General features: G+C 35.9%; 1 protein-coding gene across 3 annotated transcripts in view; it reads right to left on the reverse strand.

The window, feature by feature from the left end:
• Window positions 1–18,924, reverse strand: part of UBE3D (ubiquitin protein ligase E3D) — a 243,182-nt gene that overhangs the window by 183,926 nt on the left and 40,332 nt on the right. For all 3 annotated transcript variants that reach the window (XM_045498898.1, XM_045498900.1, XM_045498899.1), the window contains exons 6-8: window positions 15,349–15,418; window positions 14,254–14,362; window positions 11,219–11,382 (exon numbers count right to left, since the gene is read on the reverse strand). In XM_045498898.1, coding sequence (XP_045354854.1) covers window positions 11,219–11,382; window positions 14,254–14,362; window positions 15,349–15,418 — 343 coding nt within the window. The remainder of the gene's footprint in view (window positions 1–11,218; window positions 11,383–14,253; window positions 14,363–15,348; window positions 15,419–18,924) is intronic.

The raw sequence follows: 18,924 nt of genomic DNA on the forward strand, positions 1-18,924 counted from the left end.
TTTTTAAAATAACATTTGAGAAGCTTTAGCTATACAATTAAAAGTAAGTTTCTCCTCTACCATAGCTAAATACATTTCAGATGATGAGAAGCCAAGGCCCCCTTCCAACTCTCAGTCTTCATTCAAACAGGTCACAGAGATTCTGTAGTTCATCATTTTAATAGCACAAAATTAACACAATACTCTTTGCATTGAGACAATAAAACTTGAACCCTGCTGAACCCAATTGCGCTTTCTTTGTGCTTACACTTAGGTAAATGACACGCTGGAAAAAGTCACACTATAAATTCACAATTGCAACCCTAACAGGCAATGAACACCACCAACCACTCCCACACATCTCTAGTTATCTCACTCACCTCCTCTCCAAATGACCATTTTGAATCTTATCCATTCTCCTCAAGCCTCCAACCGTCCACTACACCATCCCTTTCCCTCTTATGCTTCTCCCTACACCACTCCTATTTTATAGATAAAATAGATGCATAGAGGACCAAGTCCCTTATCTTCCCAAAACCTAGTATGCAAGCCTGTTCCATCCACTCCAATTTTGACCTTCCCTCCTGTAACAGAAAGGAAATTATCCCTACTCCCAAAGCTAGTTTGAGATACCAGCCCCTCCTATCCTGTCAAAATCAATCACCACTTCTTTCTCATGTGTAATCAACCTCTTCCTCTTAACAGGATCCTTTCTATTGGCTTTTAAATAGGCTCAAGAGGATCTAACCCCACCTACCTGGCTTCATCAGCTTCCCATCCCTTCAGATCTCTCCTTCCCTTCAAAGCCAAACTTCTCAAAACAGTTGTCCATATGTGTCTCTGTCACATCAGCTGCCACTCACTGCTCCCCCATTCCAATATAGCTCCCAGCTCTGTCACCTGACAAAACAATTCCTGCTAAGGTCATGATGACTTTTTCAATCTAAATCCAATACATGTTTTATATCCAACATCTTATCTGACCTCTCAGCAGGATCTGACCACTTATTTCTTCTTAAAGTACTTTCTTCTTCCCTCAGCCTCTATGAAAATTTCCTCCTAGCCCTCTGGTTGCTCCTCCATCTCCTCTCCAGGCTCACCCTCCTTTATCCGGCCCATAAATGTGGTAGTTCTTCACAGCTCAGTCCTTCCACCTCTCTTCCTAAACAATCCCACCCCTGCCCTTGGCTTCAATTATGACCAATATGCAGATGACTCACAAATTTAAAAACCCAGCCCAAACCCTGCATCAGAACTCCAGGTCTGCATATTAACTTTGTTTGCTATTTCCTCTTGAATGACTCAAATGTAACTCAAACTCAATACATATAAAACTGATCCTCATGATCTTCTCCCAAACTTGATCTTCTTCCAACATTATCTATCCCAATAAATAATGGTTTGGTTCCAAATTCAATCAATCACAAACACTGCAATATTACTATCTCTCAAATCTATCTCAGCTACTGTCACCCACTATAGTCATTTCTCTTGGGCTTTTGCAACAGCCTCCTATGTGATCTACCATAGCCATCTGTTCCTTGGTTGGTGGCCAGAATACACTTTTGGAAGCATAAACTCACCCTTCTCTTTAGACAAAACATTTAATAGATTCTTATTGTTCTTAGGATAAACACACAGACAAAGCTCTTTAAAAATGCCTTTAAGATCCTGAGTTGGCCTGCCTCCTCCCTACCCTTTTCCTGTTCCTTACTCTATTCCAGAGTAGCCACCTGGGTCTTCTTCCCAGCTCTTGTCTTCACTGTGCTCGTTCTCACCACTGGCCTTTTATATAGCTTTCTCCCTTGCCCAGGGACTCTTCACACGGTCTCCTGCTTCTCATCTTTCAGACAGCAGTTAAGCATAAGTTCTTCCTGGAATCCCATCCCGACTTGGTTGGTCTCCCTATGATTCGCTCTCTTAACACTATCTAGCTCTTTTTCATAGTACTGATTGTATTGCAATTTTGCATTTATTTGTCTTTCCCAGTAGACTCCACTAAGGTCTACAATGCAAGGAATCAGATCTCTTTTAGCTCAATTTTGTATTTCTAGTATCTAGCACAGTAGTATGCATTTAATAACTATCTGCTGAATCAACAAATGAATGACCATCTACAACACTTGAGGTTGAAAACTTTTCTGCTAAATGTCCAAATTCAATGGGTTCTTGAAATCAAGTCACTTTTGTTTGGGACCACTGTAAATGCCTTCTTCCCTTTATATCTAAATTACCTAAAATAGCCCTGGAAAATGAATCCCTAGCTCCAGCTTGCTTTTCTCTGATTCACCCTATGTAAAGCTGATAGGATGCTGGGGCAACATCTTCTTATGGGCAGTCAAGATGGTAATAGAAAAGGGGACCAAGTGGGGAAAAAAAGACTGCAAAAGGAAAGGGAAGCTTGAAACCATTCATTTGAGGCTGGTAAGAAAAACTCTAGGACCAAATGTTAGATTATCTTAATATGTGAAGAGATGTCATATTCAAGAATCAACAGATTAATTTTTGGTAGCTCTGGATGAAAGCTTCTGGGAGACAGAGCTCAGCTCGATAAGAGGAAGACCATTCAGTCAATTAGAACTATCTCAGTGTGGTCACTCTTTTTAAAGCAGTAACTGTGTCATGACCCAGTGAATTCAAACCTTGTCTGGTGAAAGGCATAGCACAGAGAATGGTGGTTCTCAAGCATTTTTGTATCAGCTGTGGAAATCTTTCTTCAAACAAAAGTTTTGAGGAGAACCTCATATGCCAGACCGATACATGGGAGCATCTCCGTGGGCAGATGACTGCCACCTCCCCATTCCCCACTCCACCCCTCTCTGCCACTGCAACAGGAGCAGCCTACTGGCAGTTTCTACATAGAAACATGCATGCTTCCCCTGCCCAGTCCTTCTCAGCTTTTACTGAGGTGGGGGTGGAGTGGAGGACAGTACTTCTCTTTTTTCCATTTTCTTTGATCAGCTAATGAATATGATTTTTCCATGAAAATCCTTTCCTCAACATAAATGTAGATTTTGTTCTTTTCAAACAATTTTTCTGTGTACGTTAACCATGTTGCCTTAACTTTACTGTAAATTCCTTTATGGCACTAATCTTTGGTCTCCTGCTTTGGAATCACATATAATACCAAGTATAGTAGGAGGTAATAAAAAAAGAGGAAAGAAAAACCCAAACCGTTCTGATGTGAAAAGTGAAGGCAATTACTCCAGGTCTGATTCATAAAAATACCTAACACATGAATAGAAAACACAGGAAAGTGAAGAAACAATTTCATATACACATTCTCCATGTTTTAGCCAATCCCAGTCCCCTCTCCCTATTTACCCCCACAGATCACGATTATACTTGTCTCACATTCTTTTCTCAGAAGAAGGAAAGCAGATTCTTTCCAGAAAGCAGTTCCAAGAGATGGAATGCTTTTCGTAGGAAAACCTGCTTTGACTGGTATCTCTAGGGAAAAAGCTCACTCTTATTATATGTCCTGGTCTTATTTCCTGTATCTTCTTTAATGATTATAATTCATGGATAAGAATTCCAAATAAAAAAGTTTGAATTTAGACCACTGTACTTACACAGTCCACTCACAGGAGGGATTTTTCCAATTACAAATTAAAGAAGCTTGTGCTCCACTTGCTTCATAATGTAGAACAATTTCTAGGTGAGTAAGTCTAGGTGATAATAGCAGTGGTGATGGTAGTAGAGACAAAGGTGTGAAAAGTACTTTCCAAAGAAGCATTTCTATTTTCCCAGAGGTATTTGATAACTTTTATGTATTTTTAGGTTAATTTCCTTTTAATGGATTCCTGTTCTAAGAAGCTAAGGCAATGGACTTCTGAAAAAAATCACATTTGTATCCTTCAATTCTAATTTAGAAGATCGGATATGGACATGGTATAAATCAGAAGTTTCCACTGCTGATGTTATGTATTAAGATGCATACATATTTACTGAATATAGTATAGTAAGCAGTATATTTTGGGGAGCAATCAAAATGCTGACACATTCTAAACTATCAAAGGAATTGTTCTTGAGGAAGAACATACATTTATAGTGACATTTTCAAATCTCCTAAAATTTTATGGTGAGGGACTCCACATGATATAATGAAAAATAACTGAATTTGGAATCAGGACAACCTGTCTCAAATTCTGGCTCTATTACCAACTAATAAAGTGACTAATTATTTCTCTTACTGCACCTCAGTTTCCTCATTTATAAAATATAAGACTTGGACATTCACATCTGAAGTTTAAATTAATCCTACTCTACAAAAGGAATGCCCCTAATTAGAGTGCACTGACAATATCACCTTGTGACTTCTATGTGGAGACATAGAAGACATAGAAATGGTTTAATAAAGTGCTTTTTAGGAGTTGGTGACACACTTATCAATTCATTCACTTACTTGCTCATTCACTCATTTTAGCATCATATTCACACACTATCCAAATAAATTCATGTCAAGTGTTCTAGTAGGTTATGTAATTTTTAAGTAACAGGTCTTATATATTCTGCTAGATATAAAATTAGCATAAATTAACATTTGGTTTATGTTTTCATCAATCAAAAAGGACAAAGGCCTCTAAATCTCCTAAAAATCACCTAATTTTATCTCAGGCAATGATAGTCTCTAACACATCAGGTATGAGCACCTCAATTAACCATACTTTAGCAATGATTTTATGAAAGTGACACAGAAAACACAGGGAACAAAGTAAAACTAAGTGGAATTACATTAAACTTAAAAACTTTTGTGCATCAAAAGACACAATCAATAGATGCAATAAAAAAAGTGACCTCGGGGCGCCTGGATGCCTTGGTCAGTTAAGCATCTGACTCTTCATATTGGCTCAGGTCATGATCTTGCAGTTGTGAGATCAAGCCCCATGTCGTGCTCTGTGCTGAGCGTGGAGCCTATTTAGGATTCTCTCTGTCCCTCTCTCTCTGCACCTGCCCCCCCAACTCTCAAAATAAATAAGTAAACTTAAAAAATGCAATCTATGGAATGAGAAAAAATATTTGCAGGCCACATGTCAAATAAAGAGTTAGTATCAGAATATATTAACTCCAACAATTCAACAACAAAAAAATCAAGTAACCTGATTAAAAAAATGGGTTAAGAACTTGAACAGACATTTCTCCAGAGATATAAAAATGGCCAACAAGTATATGAAAAGATGCTCAATATCACTAATCATCAGAGAAATGCCAATCAAAACCACAATAAGATACCACCTCACAGCCATGTGGACGGCTACTATTAAAAAAACAGAAAACAGGGGCACCTGGCTGGCTCAGTCGGTGGAGCATGCAATTCTTGATCTCGGGGTTGTGAGTTCAAGCCCTGTGTTGTGTGTAAATATTACTTAAAAACAAAATCTTAAAAAAAACAAACAAAAAACCAGAAACAGAAAATAATGTGTTGGTAAGAATGTGGAGAAATTAGAACCACTGTTAGTGGGAATGTAAAATGCTGCAACTACCATGGAAAACAGTATGGAGGTTCCTTAAAAAATTAAAAACAGAACTACCATTCAATCCAGCAGTCCCACCTCTGGGTATACATCCAAAAGAATTGAAAGCAGGGTCTCCAAGAGATATTTGCACACCAAGGTCACCGCCGCACTGTTCAAAATGCACAAGAAGCAATCCAAATGTCCACTGAGCAATGAATGGATAATCAAAAAGCGTTCAATGGAATAATACTCAACTTCAAAAAGAAAGGCAATCTTGTTACATGCTACAACATAGATGAACCACCTTAATGGCGTTATGGTAAGTGAAATAAACTAGTCACAAAAAGACAATACTCCATGATTCCACATATATGAAATATCTAAAGTGGTCAGTATTATGAATTGTGTTCTCCACAAATTCACATGTTGAATATGAACAGTTAGGGCTCTAACCCCCAATGGGACTGTATTTGGAGACAGGGCCTTTCAAGGAGTACTTAAGTTGACTGAGGTCATAAGAATGGGGCTCTAATCAGATAGAACTGCTGTCCTTATCAGAAGAGGAAGAGAAGCAAGAACTTCTTCCATCCCCACCCCCTCTCATCTTTCTCTTTGTTCTCACAAACGGAAGGGGTCATGCGCGGTGCACACAGTGAGAGGGAGGTTGTCTACAAGCCCGTGTGAGAGGCCTTACCAGAAACCATCCTGATGGCACCTTGATCCTGGACTTCTAGTCACCAGAGCCTTTGAGAAAATAAGTTTCTGGTTTTTAAGTCATCCAATCTTTGGCACTTTGTTATGACAGGCGTAGCAGACTAACACACTCTATTTTATTTTATTTTATTTTTTTATTTTATTACTTGTTTTAATTTATTTTTTAAAATTATTTTATTTTATTTTATTTTATTTTATTTTATTTTATTTTATTTATTTTATTTTCTACTTTATTTTAATACATAAAATAGAATAGTGGTTACCAGGGGCTGGGGGATAGAGGGAGAAAGAATTGTCTAATGGGTATAGAGTTTTCAGCTGCAAAATAAAAAAGCTCTGGCGATCTCATTTTGGAAAATGTGGGAAAATGTGGGAAGATCCACTACCAATAATAGGACTCATGACTTAAAACAATGAAGAGAATTCAATTTAGCTTTTAAAAAAAGCCCACTTCTTTGCACTTAGTGATTACATTCCCTAAATTCTTTTCTCTTATAGACATAAGAACAAAGGACTTAAAACCTATAAAATTCTTCATCATTGTTAATTAAAAATAAATCTAGTTTTCACATTTCCCTAAAGAAAATGAGCGAAGTATAACAATAAACATTTATGTTAGGTTTGTACTTATCCTTTTTACTCTAACTAACTTAACGTGTGGGATTATAGAGGTTTGGGCTCACGCTGCAGTAAAATTTCTCTTATTTGCTGGCCTAAAAAAAATTTCCAGAAACTAGTGGGCTGTGCCACCCAGAGGGAAAAGGTAGACACAGCTGGGTTTCAGGAGATAATCCACAACAGGGTTTTTCAACGTTAGCACTACTAGCATTTGGGGCTGGATCATTCTTTGTTGTTGAGGCTCTCTGAGGCATTGTAGGATGTTTAAGAGCATCCTAGGCTTTACCTACTAGATTCTAGTAGCCCCTCAAGTTGTGACAACCAAAAATGTCCCAGACATTGCCAAATGTCCCCTCAGGGGCAAAATGACTCCCATTCTAGAAAATAGGAGGCCATGGATGAATTGATGATTTAGCACAAACTGCAGAAGTAGTTAATATAGGGTGGTCCAAAGCTAAAAAGTTAATATTTATGATCTAAATTCTGATATACAAACTAAACAATATAAGTTGTAAGATAATTGTGGGCAAGGGGTACGGGGATAAAAAACAATAGACTTCAAAATGTCAAGAGACATGTGTGTCTATTGCTAGAAAGAAAGAACATTCTAAATATGTTACTTGCCACTTTTTGTGTGTGTCCTCAAGGAACTAAAACCATAGTTACATTTGCTATTTTCCTCTTTTAGACTGCCATCTGGCAATCCACACTTCCACTAAAAAAAAAAAAAAAAATTGCAACCAATTGGACTAAAATAGTTAATGCACCACCCCACATGCCAAAAATATGCCAGGGAATCTACGGTTTGCTCAGTAATGCCCCCAAAGAGAGAAACTAATGTCTCTTAAAAGACAACGTCCTTGAAAGACAAAAGCAAGTAACTAGCAGAATGCTTACCCAACTTGTGAAGTTCCCCTCCTACCTTTGGGGGATAAAGAATCAAACAGTAGTAGAAGAAGAAAACAAAAGCAGTTATAAACAACAGGCAAACTGAAGTCATCAAACTCATTTATTATATCCCTAAGACATGACATACAAAGTTAAAAAAGGAAAAAAAAAAGTCCACTAATCAAATACAGAACACAACTGACTATACTCATTGTATTTCCAGTGTTATGGTAATTTGTTAGGAATGAGCGAAATAATGAGACAGTGCATCGAATCTCTGTCACACAACTCAAAACAGGCAGTGTAAAGATTCTTCACAATAATGAATATAAGGTTCATCACAGTAACTTAGTCTACCACCGCTTCCTTTTTCTTAGCACCCAAAAGTTGTCAAAAGACAAACTGTCACAACCAAACTGGTATATCCTTAGAGTTCTCTTTCACAAATCCATAAAGGCAGTTACCAACAAAGGAACAGCAATTATCAAATATAAAAATAAGCAGAAAATGATGTACCATTCATTTGACAAATGTTTTGTTAAATGTGACCACAAATTTTCTATACTGAGAACTTCTACAAGAACTCACCTAGATGTAGTAAGGAGCAAGACGCACAAGGTCCTGGTTCACAAGGAGTATACATCCTAGCACATGAATTCTAGTGGAATTATCAAACATTTGCGGAAAGTAACACCGTAAAGCAAAGTTAGAAACACAAGGAACGTTTTCAAAGAGAGGAGAGTTAACACCCAAAGAAAAGAGTTAACAGAGAGAACAGAAGACTTGAAGTATCATTATTGGTATCACAGATACTGAGAGAACAATTCATTTGTAAGACAGAACAGATTGTGACATAAGAGAACATTTTGAATAAACACATTTAGATACATCTGTATGAAATCTTAGAAAAACAATGATAAAGAGAAATCCTATAGGTTTTCAGAGAGATAACATGTAAGAGATTTTCAGATACTCAAGGACTGACTACAGTCCAACTTTAACAGTACATAAAAGAGCGGATTTCATCAAATCAATGAAACAAAGACTAGTAAGTGAAAAACCAAACTGTAAAAAGATATATACTATACAGTACTATTTGTAAATATTTTTAAAACATCAAATATTTTTATGGAAATGGACTTATACAATAAAAATATAAAAAATATAAAACCACTTATGGCCATGATACATAAGAGGGAAGCAAGGGGAGCCTGGGCGGCTCAGTTGGTTAGGCATCCAACTCTTGATTTCAGCTCAGGTCATGATCTTGCAGTTTTGTGAGTTCAGGCTCTGTGTCAGGCTCTGTGCTGACAGTGAGGAGCCTGTTTGGGATTCTCTCTCTTTCTCCCTCTCTCTCTACCCCTCCCCTCTGTCTCTCTCAAAATAAATAAAGTTTAAAAATATATTAAAAAAAAAAAAAAAAAAAAGAGGGAAGCAAATAGGTCAGGTCAGGGCAGTGGCTTGATACTTCCCTAAGAAGAAACTGCCACCATCACCAGAATCATACATGATCTCAACATAGAGGACAGAGTTCAGGAGACAGGGAGAAAAGAAGAAATGCAAAACCTTATTAAGGAAAAGTCTTTTCTCTAACTGCAGGTAAGAAGGGACTACTATATAACAAATTAGCAATTAAAAAAAAAAAAAGAAAAGTAAATATAACAATATTAACATCAGGCAAATTGGAATTAAGCGGAAATAGCATTGCATAGAAGGACAGCAAAAATCTCTTCTTGATAAAATATGCAATTAGTCAAGTTGTCATGGCACAAATATTTATGTACCTAATAACATAGGTTCAAAATATACAATGCAAAAACTGATATCAAAATCAGAAGAAAATAACTTATTCATAATCATAGTGTGATTTAACACATCCTTCTCAAAAGTCCACATTTCAAATAAATAAGCATAAAAGATTTTAACAAGCTTCACCACATAAATCCACATAAATCTATAAAGGCACACACAAACACAGAAGTAAATGTAGAATACAAGCAACAAAGAGCTTAAAAGGTAACTATGTATCAGGCCATACACGTGCACACATACATACACACACCAAAGTGCCCAAAACATCAAAGCATAAGCCAGAGTCTCTGATCATACCTCAAAACAACAAAAGGATCTATATCTGACCTGTTTCATTTAGACTGGCATCAGATGGACAAAAATCTAAATGGCAGTTTGGGTGACGTTACAGAAAAATGGGCATTTATAGAAACTTCAGGTAGGAATATAAATTTGCAATGCCTTTTTACAAAGTAACTAGTATTATCTATCAAAATTTTAAATGTTGTACCATTGCTTCAGCAATTCTACTTCTAGAAATCCCTCATAAAAAAAGTACACATAATTACAAACCAAATTTGTATAACGACACACAATGAAATGTTACTTATAGCAGCAAAATGGTAATAACCCAAGTATCTATCAACAGAAAAACAGTTAAATTATTTATAGTACACCCATTACATAAAATGCAAAGCACTGACTTGTAAAGAATCTCTCAGGACACAGTGTTGCTTTCTTTTTAAGTGTAAAAAATACACATGTATCTTCCAAATTATGTTAAAATGAAAAATAAATAGAAAAAGGAATTGAAGAATATACAACATACTTTTTACTTCCAGAAAGGGGCATGATGGAGAACTTTCACATTTTACTTTATGTATGTCTCAACTGTTTAAATATTTTATGATTGGTACTGCTTATATAATCCAAAAAAAAAGATGAGCAATTTTTCAAAATTTCATATTTACTTCCTAGAAAACAACTGGCATCTTTCTGTTCTTAGTACAAATTTGATCAAACCCATTGGAGAGTACAGGACAAGTATAAACTTCAATCTGTTCTCTCTGCCAGGAACACTGCTCTCTCAGATAAAGCTCACTCCTTCACTTCAAGTTTTCCACTTAAATATCATCTTAGGAAACATCCTTGACTTTTCAACATAAAATGACAACCTCCTACACCCATCCTACTCCTCCCCAACTACTTTACCTTGCTTTGTATTTCAGGAGAGTAATTTAACACCTGTATTTTGTGATAATAGTACCTACCCCACAGGGTTGTTGTTAGGCTTAAATGAGCTAGAAGCCCTCAGATGAGTGCCTGACTCTTTAGCAGGAGCCACGAGTCACATGGCCACATTGGTCCATGGTTTTATGCCTCTTTTGTTTATGGTCTCCTTCCCCCCATTAGAATGACAATCCCAGGAAGAAAGGACTAGGTTTTTTTCACCAATTGCATCCCCAATGCCTGGAAAGTGCTTATCAGTAAATATTCATAGCTTTTGATGCCTGATTAAGTACTACAGCCATATGCATAGACAGCTGAGATTACAAGAAAAAGACCAATTATTTTCAGTAAAAGCTTTGTACCCATTAGCATGAATCATCTGTAATAATTCAATCTACTTGAAAGCGTAACATTTAGCAGTACAACTCCTAGAAGCTTCAAATAGGGAAGTGGCATAGTACCATTTAATTCATTAATTTCTCAACACCAAATGGCAAAAGAAACTAAACAACGTGGAATGAGAAAACAAACACACAACTTACTTTTCATTCCTGCTTTTGACACATGGCTGGTAGAGGACCTTGACAGCATTCCAGGCAGAACTGGAATCTGCCTTTAAGATGTCTTCCAACAGAGGGAATTTTGTGATACCTCTGGAACTTCCCAAAGATTCAATCACCAAACTGTCTGAGTTTAAAAGCCACAGCTAAAGATACGGAGAGAAAAGTCCAAGTATAAGGATATCATTATCACTCATTATCATATTTCATACCATCACTAAAAAACAAAACTATAAAATAAAATAAAACTATAAAATACCAGAAAGTAAAACTATAAAATACCAGAAAATAATACAGGAGAACCATGTATATAATTTTTAAGTACAGTAAGTCTTTCAAAGTATAACATCTGGTAGAGTCACTGAGATTATAAAAGTTAAAAAAAGAAAAAAGAGAGAGAGACAACCAACTAGGAGAAACTATTTAATAGTATATAACAAAGGTATTATCTATAATATATACAGCTCCCAGGAAACAATAAGGGGGCAAAAACAGCCCAACAGAAATAAAGGCAAAGAGTATGTACAGAATTAACAGAAGGAATAAGTGATAAACATATAAAAATGTTAATACAACTAGTAATAAGGAAATGTGAAAATCATCTGCCACCCTTTTCCACTTACCAGATTTGCAAGCACAACAAGATGGCACCATCCAGTTCAGAAGAGGGGTCTGGACTGCTGGCAGAAGAGTGTTTTGGGATTTGGATGCCTGCTGTTCACTGAGGAGCTCAGCAGGGGTCTGGCTTCAGTCTTACCCCATGGGGAGCTCTGAAGCAAGAATCCCACCCACAAAATCTGTCCCACCTTCAGATAGGAGGCCCCTTCTTTTTGCACAACAGGGTCAAATCAATGGCAGTAGGCGGACCAGAGCAGGGGTGGGAAGAGGTAACTTTCTGAACAAGGTGACATCTGTCACATAAGGGCAAGTCTCTGAAGAAGAGGCAGCTGAGTGCCATTAGCAGTCCACACCTCTCAGCAGCTGGGAAATGGGTGTATCAGCCTGAGTAAAGGGGATCTGGGCGGGGTACCAAGAATGCCTCACTATACGGGATAAATTAATACAGCTTCTCTGGAGGATGATAATTGTCAATTTAAAATACACAAATTCTAATACCGTATTAGATTAAAAAGGTCTGTTTCTAAAGAAGTGCTAAAACACACATGCGAAGATCACTTTCATTGCTGCACTGTCTTTAACAGCCACACACTGGAATTCTAGACCTTAAAGACGCTGATCTACATTTACACTAATAAGAAACAATCCTTATGATACACTGCTGTGTGGAGTAAACATATTGAAGAAAAATGCTCATCATATGATTCTGGTATGTTTTACAAACAGAAAAGCAAAATGTGAGTGTATGAACATGTAGTCATATATGGATGGGGGGAAATGTTGGAAGTACACATACCAAATTAATAATTTTTACCTTCAAATACTATGATATAGCAAGACAGGAGAGAAGACAAGGTGGAGGAATACCACTGCCACGTTCTTCACACTGTCTGTTTCAAGAATGTATTACTTTTATAACAAAGACATTTTTTGAATTTAAATATTATATTAGTAGTAGATTTTAAAAGTTCCTATTCCTGAGTTTTAACTTGAAAACCTTACAGTAAAAGAAAATTAAAACTAATTTCAGACTATGACTATCAGGCATACTCAGTATTAACTTCACTCAAAAAGTATTTTAGTTTTGGTAGAAATTATCTGAGTCAGAGAAGCATGGGGTCCCCATAATGGATGGCCAGCTACAAAGCCACACCTAACAACAACCTAACCCCCTGCCTCCTTCTAGCAACCATGTTTCCCTATTAGCTTGTGAGTTCCTTAATGGCATTTTTTGCTCTACCCTCAACACCTAGAACAGTGCCTTTAGAATAAGAAATGTTCAATATATGTTTACTGGTTGAATAAAATAGATATGGAGGCAGAAAAGAGACTTGGGCCTTAAGATTCTCATATAAGTGGTCCAAATTCTTTTCTGCAGACCATTATTTCTAACAGCAACAGTATAATAGTAGATGCTTGTGGTACATGAAGGAAAGGATTCTGTTAACTGCAGGGCCTCTTATCCCAAACTTGCCACTCCTTTTCAAACATCAATGTGTTAACATCAGGATCTCAAAGAGGTATCTGCACCCCTGTGTTCACTGCAGCACCATTTACAACAGCCAAGATGCGGAAACAATCTAAATGTCCATCAACAGATGAATGGATAAAACAAATGTGCTGCATACATACAATGGGTTACTCAGACTTAAAAAAGAAGGAAACCTTGTAATATCCAACAACACAGATGAACTTTGAGGAAAGTATGCCAAATAAAATAAGCCAGACACCGAAGGACAGTACTGCCGGATTCCACTTACATAAGGAATCTAAAACAGTCCAACAGATAGAAGCAGAGAGTAGAATGATGGCTGCCAAAGGCTGGAAGGAGGGAGAAATGGAGAGTTGCTAATGAAAAGAGTATAAAGTTAAAGTTAGGCAAGACGAATAAGTACTACAGATCTGCGTATTATATTGTGCCTATAATTAACAATACTGTTAGCATGCACTTAAAAATCTATGAAGAGGGTGGATCTCACATGAAGTGTTCTTACCACATACACACATATATATAAAAACAGGAGCAACAGAATATATTTTAAACATAAGAGTATCAAAAAGGAAAAACGGAACAATCAATAGGGGGAAAAAGTGACAGAGACAGAACTGTGTTATACTGACCAAGAAAAGTCATTAACAACTTAGAGTGAAAAACTTTATTTTGTGGTGTGAGCAGGTTTCAGGTTTTATTTTTCTCTATATCCCTAGTACCTAGCACATAAAGCCACTTGCTCTTTTGTCATTGAGTTTGGTTTGGGAATTCAATGGATATTACAAATTCAGTATTTGATCGTTCATTTTCTAGACCTGAGAATTAAGAAAAGAGAATGGCAAGACTAAAGAATTTCTGAGACCCTGGATTACCAGGCTACAGAAAGATGGGAGAAATAACATCTTACCAAGATGTACACTTTGCCGTCATGACCTTGAATAGTGAATCTAAAAGTGCTTCTAGCAGTGGAGAGTTCCACCAGACACTGGGCGATAACACTCTGTACAAACTGGGACCTGTTTGAACAGAAATCAATTTTCACAATGTGCCTCTCATAATAACTCTCACTGACAAGAGGAGCCAAAAATACCCACAGGGTACCTAAAAGGCAGAGGCGTGTGCAGCCAGACTTTTCTATATGCTGCTCATTCCTTCACAGACTGTGCTAATGTGGATTTTAATATATTTTAATGTATTTGTGTTTGCTCCAGTCTTCTTATAACATATCCTCCAATCCTTAATACATTTCCCACCCTGAACCTAACTATTCCCTGACTGAATAAAAAAAAATACTGTATTAGACATGTTAATATTCCACTTGTACTATAGCACATTAAACGGTGAGTTAAAAAAGAAGGCGAGATGTTTCCTCCCAAACATTAGACAGTCATCTACAATGATTTCCATTTGGACCCCCTCAAAAAGTCAGAGCTGAGGTACAGAATCAAAGTATTTACAGGAGGATAAATTTTAAGGTTAAAATCAGATTGCCATAATTTTCAGATATCCATAAATCAATTGAAAGATATGCTATAATTAACTTCTGTTTGCAAACTAAAAAGATACCAAGAAAGAAAACACTAGTGGATTTAGTGGCTAAGTAACATTTTTAAAAAAAACACAGGAGTTGTTTGAAAACTGACCCACGTTTCACATTTTAAATAAGTCAAATTAAAACAGAAACAATTATTCAAAACCTATTGGTGATTAGGTTGTAAGAACTTGGATATCTGGCAAATAGAAAGAAGCACAAAAAGCTTTCAGAATTTGAAGATGTTAATATAAGCACATTTGTTTATGCCAATTTGTAAGCAAGCCATAAATGAATCCTCAAATCTTGTATATGTGTGGTTTGCTTCAACTGTCTAAAAGCCTTTCTCAAGGGTTTTTATTTTTTTCCCCAATAAGGAGGTATAAATAAAAATGAATTCCCAAATAATCAATTGTACCTATCATTCTCCACATTTAAAATTACAGAATAAACTTAATTTGCTATTTGTACCTTGGTATGATGGGAAAATTTCTTTCAGATGGCTGAATAATTATCTCTGTCATATAAAACTTGGTGGTTTCTAGAAACAAGAAAATAAGAAAATTAAAAATCTTCCCATTGCACTAACATTTTTATTGTGGACATGTTGGTCCCTAATTATGACATCCCAAATTGAATATTCAGTATGTATACTGATAAAATTAACATTCAGTAAAACTTTTCCCCAAATGACTTAGTAATTAAGATGAGAAAGCATTGATGACTACAAGGAGAGAGTCCTGAGACTTGAGAGGGCTCGATGTTGTTTCAGCAGGTCATGGCCCAAGTGAATCTGGTGCAAGGACACTCTGTTTACACACACAGAAGGTAGAAAACTCAGTCACATCACAGTCATAGCCCACTTATGTAGAAAGTAGTCATCTAGTTTCCTCGTTTCTATGGAGTAGTCACAAATCTAGGAGTCATTGAAAAAGGCCTTTTCATCATGGTGTCCCAAAGCCCATGCAAAAATGCTGTGAACCTCACATGAGTATTTCCCAGAATCTCACTGAGTCTACTAATGTATAATTTCCAACAAATCTGGTTATCTGATTAGTTTACAGAAAAATTTAAACAGTAAACTAAATATCTTACAGAAATGAAATATAAACATAACCATTCTGAATTTTTTACAAAATCCACGAAAAAAATGTTTATTTTTACTAATAATGAAGGAATACAAATTAAAAGGAGATATTCTTTAGCATCAAATAAATATTTTTAAATGATAAAATGCAGCAATGAGGAAAATATGGAGAAGTGGGTGCACTTATTCACATATTGCTGTCAGAATTGCAAACGATAGATTTCTGGAAAGCCACTTGACGAAGACCTTAAATATATTTTGATACCATCATTAAACATCTAAGAACTTATCTCAAAGAAATATTCATATCTATAAAAATTTATCTGTAAATAAACTCATTAATTAAACTGAAAATAAGTTGTTTAAAAATTGAAACTGGTTGGGCTAAACAATTATACATTTAAGGAAGAGAATGCTATGCAGGCATTAAAAATGGTGTGCCAAACAATTTTTAATTGTTTTAATAAGATGGAAAAGCATTCTCAGTACATTGTCTGAAAATGTTTTCAATTTTTCAATGTAATACACAAAAAAAGGCAAGAAAATCAATAGATAGTTTAACATATTATTATATAGCTAGAGCCATCATGATGCATTTATCTATTTCTTCTTTAAGTTCAATTTTCACTTTACTATTTTGAAGTCATGTTATTAGATGCAAAAATGAACCTTTTAACATTATTAAGTGAGCCCTTTCATCCCAGCTGCTGTTAAAATATAATTCTACAATTTTAATCCTACAAGGTATTATTATTATTGCCTTATGCAGTTAGTGTCCACTTAATGTCTCCCACATATTTACCACTTTTCTTTACCAAACCTTCTTGAACTTACACCTTCTATCTGGGATCATTTTCTTTTACCTTCTACAGGTAGAATTCTATTCTTCTAAAGTAGAATTTCTTTTCATAAAAAACAAACCAGTAGAAATGAATTATTATAGTGTTTGTCAGAAAATATATTTATCTTTGTCTTGATTCTTTCCTATCAAGACATTTTCATCATGTAAAATCCTAGGTTAACAGTTTTTAACCTTTGTACATATTGACATTCATTCCATTGTCTTCCATCTTCCATTACTATTGTTCCTTTGAGAGTGATCTGTCACTTTTCTTTGTTTTTAAGATGTTCTGGTTTTTGTTTAGTTGTTTGCAGTATCACTCAGATATGTCCAGCTATAGACTTCTTTTTATTTATCTTACTTGGGCCCCATTTAATTAGAATTCATTGGACCTCCTCAATTTGTAGACTGTTTTTCATCACTTTTGTAAAATTCTTAGCAATTATCTCTTCAAATATTGTCCATGCTCCATTCTATTTCTTTCCCTTCCAGAAGTCTGATTAAACATACGCTGTTAGAGTATGGAGATTCCTCAAAAAGTTAGAAACAGAACTACCCTATGATTCAGCAATTGGACCACTAGGTATTTACTCAAAGAATACAAAAATACTAACTCAAAGGGGCACATGCAACCCAATGTTTATAGCAGCATTATCAACAAAAGCCAGATTATGGAAAGAGCCCCCAAATCAATTGACTGGTGAATGACTACACACACACACACACACACACACACACACACACACAATGGAATATTACTCAGCCATAAAAAAGAATGAAATCTTGTCATTTGCAATGACGTGGATGGAGCTAGAGAGTATTGTGCTAAGCAAAGTCAGTCAGTCAGAGAAAGACAAATACCATAAGATTTGACTCATGTGAATTTAAGAAACAAAACAAATGATCCTAAGGGAAAAAAAGAAAGGAAAACCAAGAAACAGACTCTTAATTATAGAGAACAAACTGATAGTTACCAGAGGAGAGGGGGATGGGCTAAATGAGTGATGGGGATTAAGGAGTGTACCTGCTGTGATGAGCACCAGATATTGTATGTAAGTGCTGAATCATTTAATTGTACACCTGAAAATAGTATTACACTATATGTTAACTGGAATTTAAATAAAAAATAACCAAACAAAACATATGTTAGATCTTCTCAGTGTATGTTTTATGTCTTACTTTCTCCCATATTTTTTGCCTTGTCTCTCTGTGCTGGCTTCCAGATTTTTCTTCTCAATTGTCTATTCATTAATTCTTTCTCTAAGTTGTACCTAATCTGCCATTAAAACCTCCACCAAATTCTAAATTTCAGTTATATATTTTTTAGAAATTCCATTATATATCTTTACCAAATATTCTTGCTGTTGTCTCCTTTTCCTTTGGATACCTTCAAACCTCTCTTATAAATATAGAAAGCATGATAGTTCCAGTTTATGTCTGTGAATTCCAGTAACAGAAGTCTGTTTCTGTTGTTCGCTATTTTTGTTAGTTCTTGTTGATGAAAGTCTAGTCTACTTGTATGTTTATTTATCTTTGGTTGTATGGTGAACACTGTACTTGACAAATTATTTGTGGTATTCTGAGTTTTACAATGAAGGTATTTTCCTCCGGACGTGATATGCATTTGATTTTTGGCAGGCACAAGGTGTTATGGCTAGCCCACAGCAGACTAACCAAGTTCAAGACTTGAAATTCCCTAAAGTGCCAAAGGACTGATAGGACCTGTCTGTAATTCCACAGGGCTGTTCCACTTCTGATTCACCTCCACAGTAAGGGTATGGGTGGGGCCTCCAATTTTTGTGCAGAGAGTACTCTAGTAGGTTCCTTTTTTGTGTAGTCTTTAATTTATACCTTTACTTCTCAAAGCAATCAAAATAAAAGTTCTAATTTTAGAGAATTGGCACAATGTATTGAAAAGGTGACTTCAATTTTGTGCTAACTTTTGAGTTTACTTTTGTGGTAATTTACCCACATATTTTCTATTTATCTTGCTCTTCATTTCTTCCTGTGGATTCCAATTACCTTTTCTATCTTTTACTTCAGCTTGAAGAACTTTATCATTTTTTGTAGAAAAGGTCTGCAAGTAATGCATAACTTCCATCTATTTATATGAAAATGC

The sequence above is a fragment of the Leopardus geoffroyi genome, chromosome B2 (assembly GCF_018350155.1).
Source record: "Leopardus geoffroyi isolate Oge1 chromosome B2, O.geoffroyi_Oge1_pat1.0, whole genome shotgun sequence".
NCBI lineage: Eukaryota > Metazoa > Chordata > Mammalia > Carnivora > Felidae > Leopardus > Leopardus geoffroyi.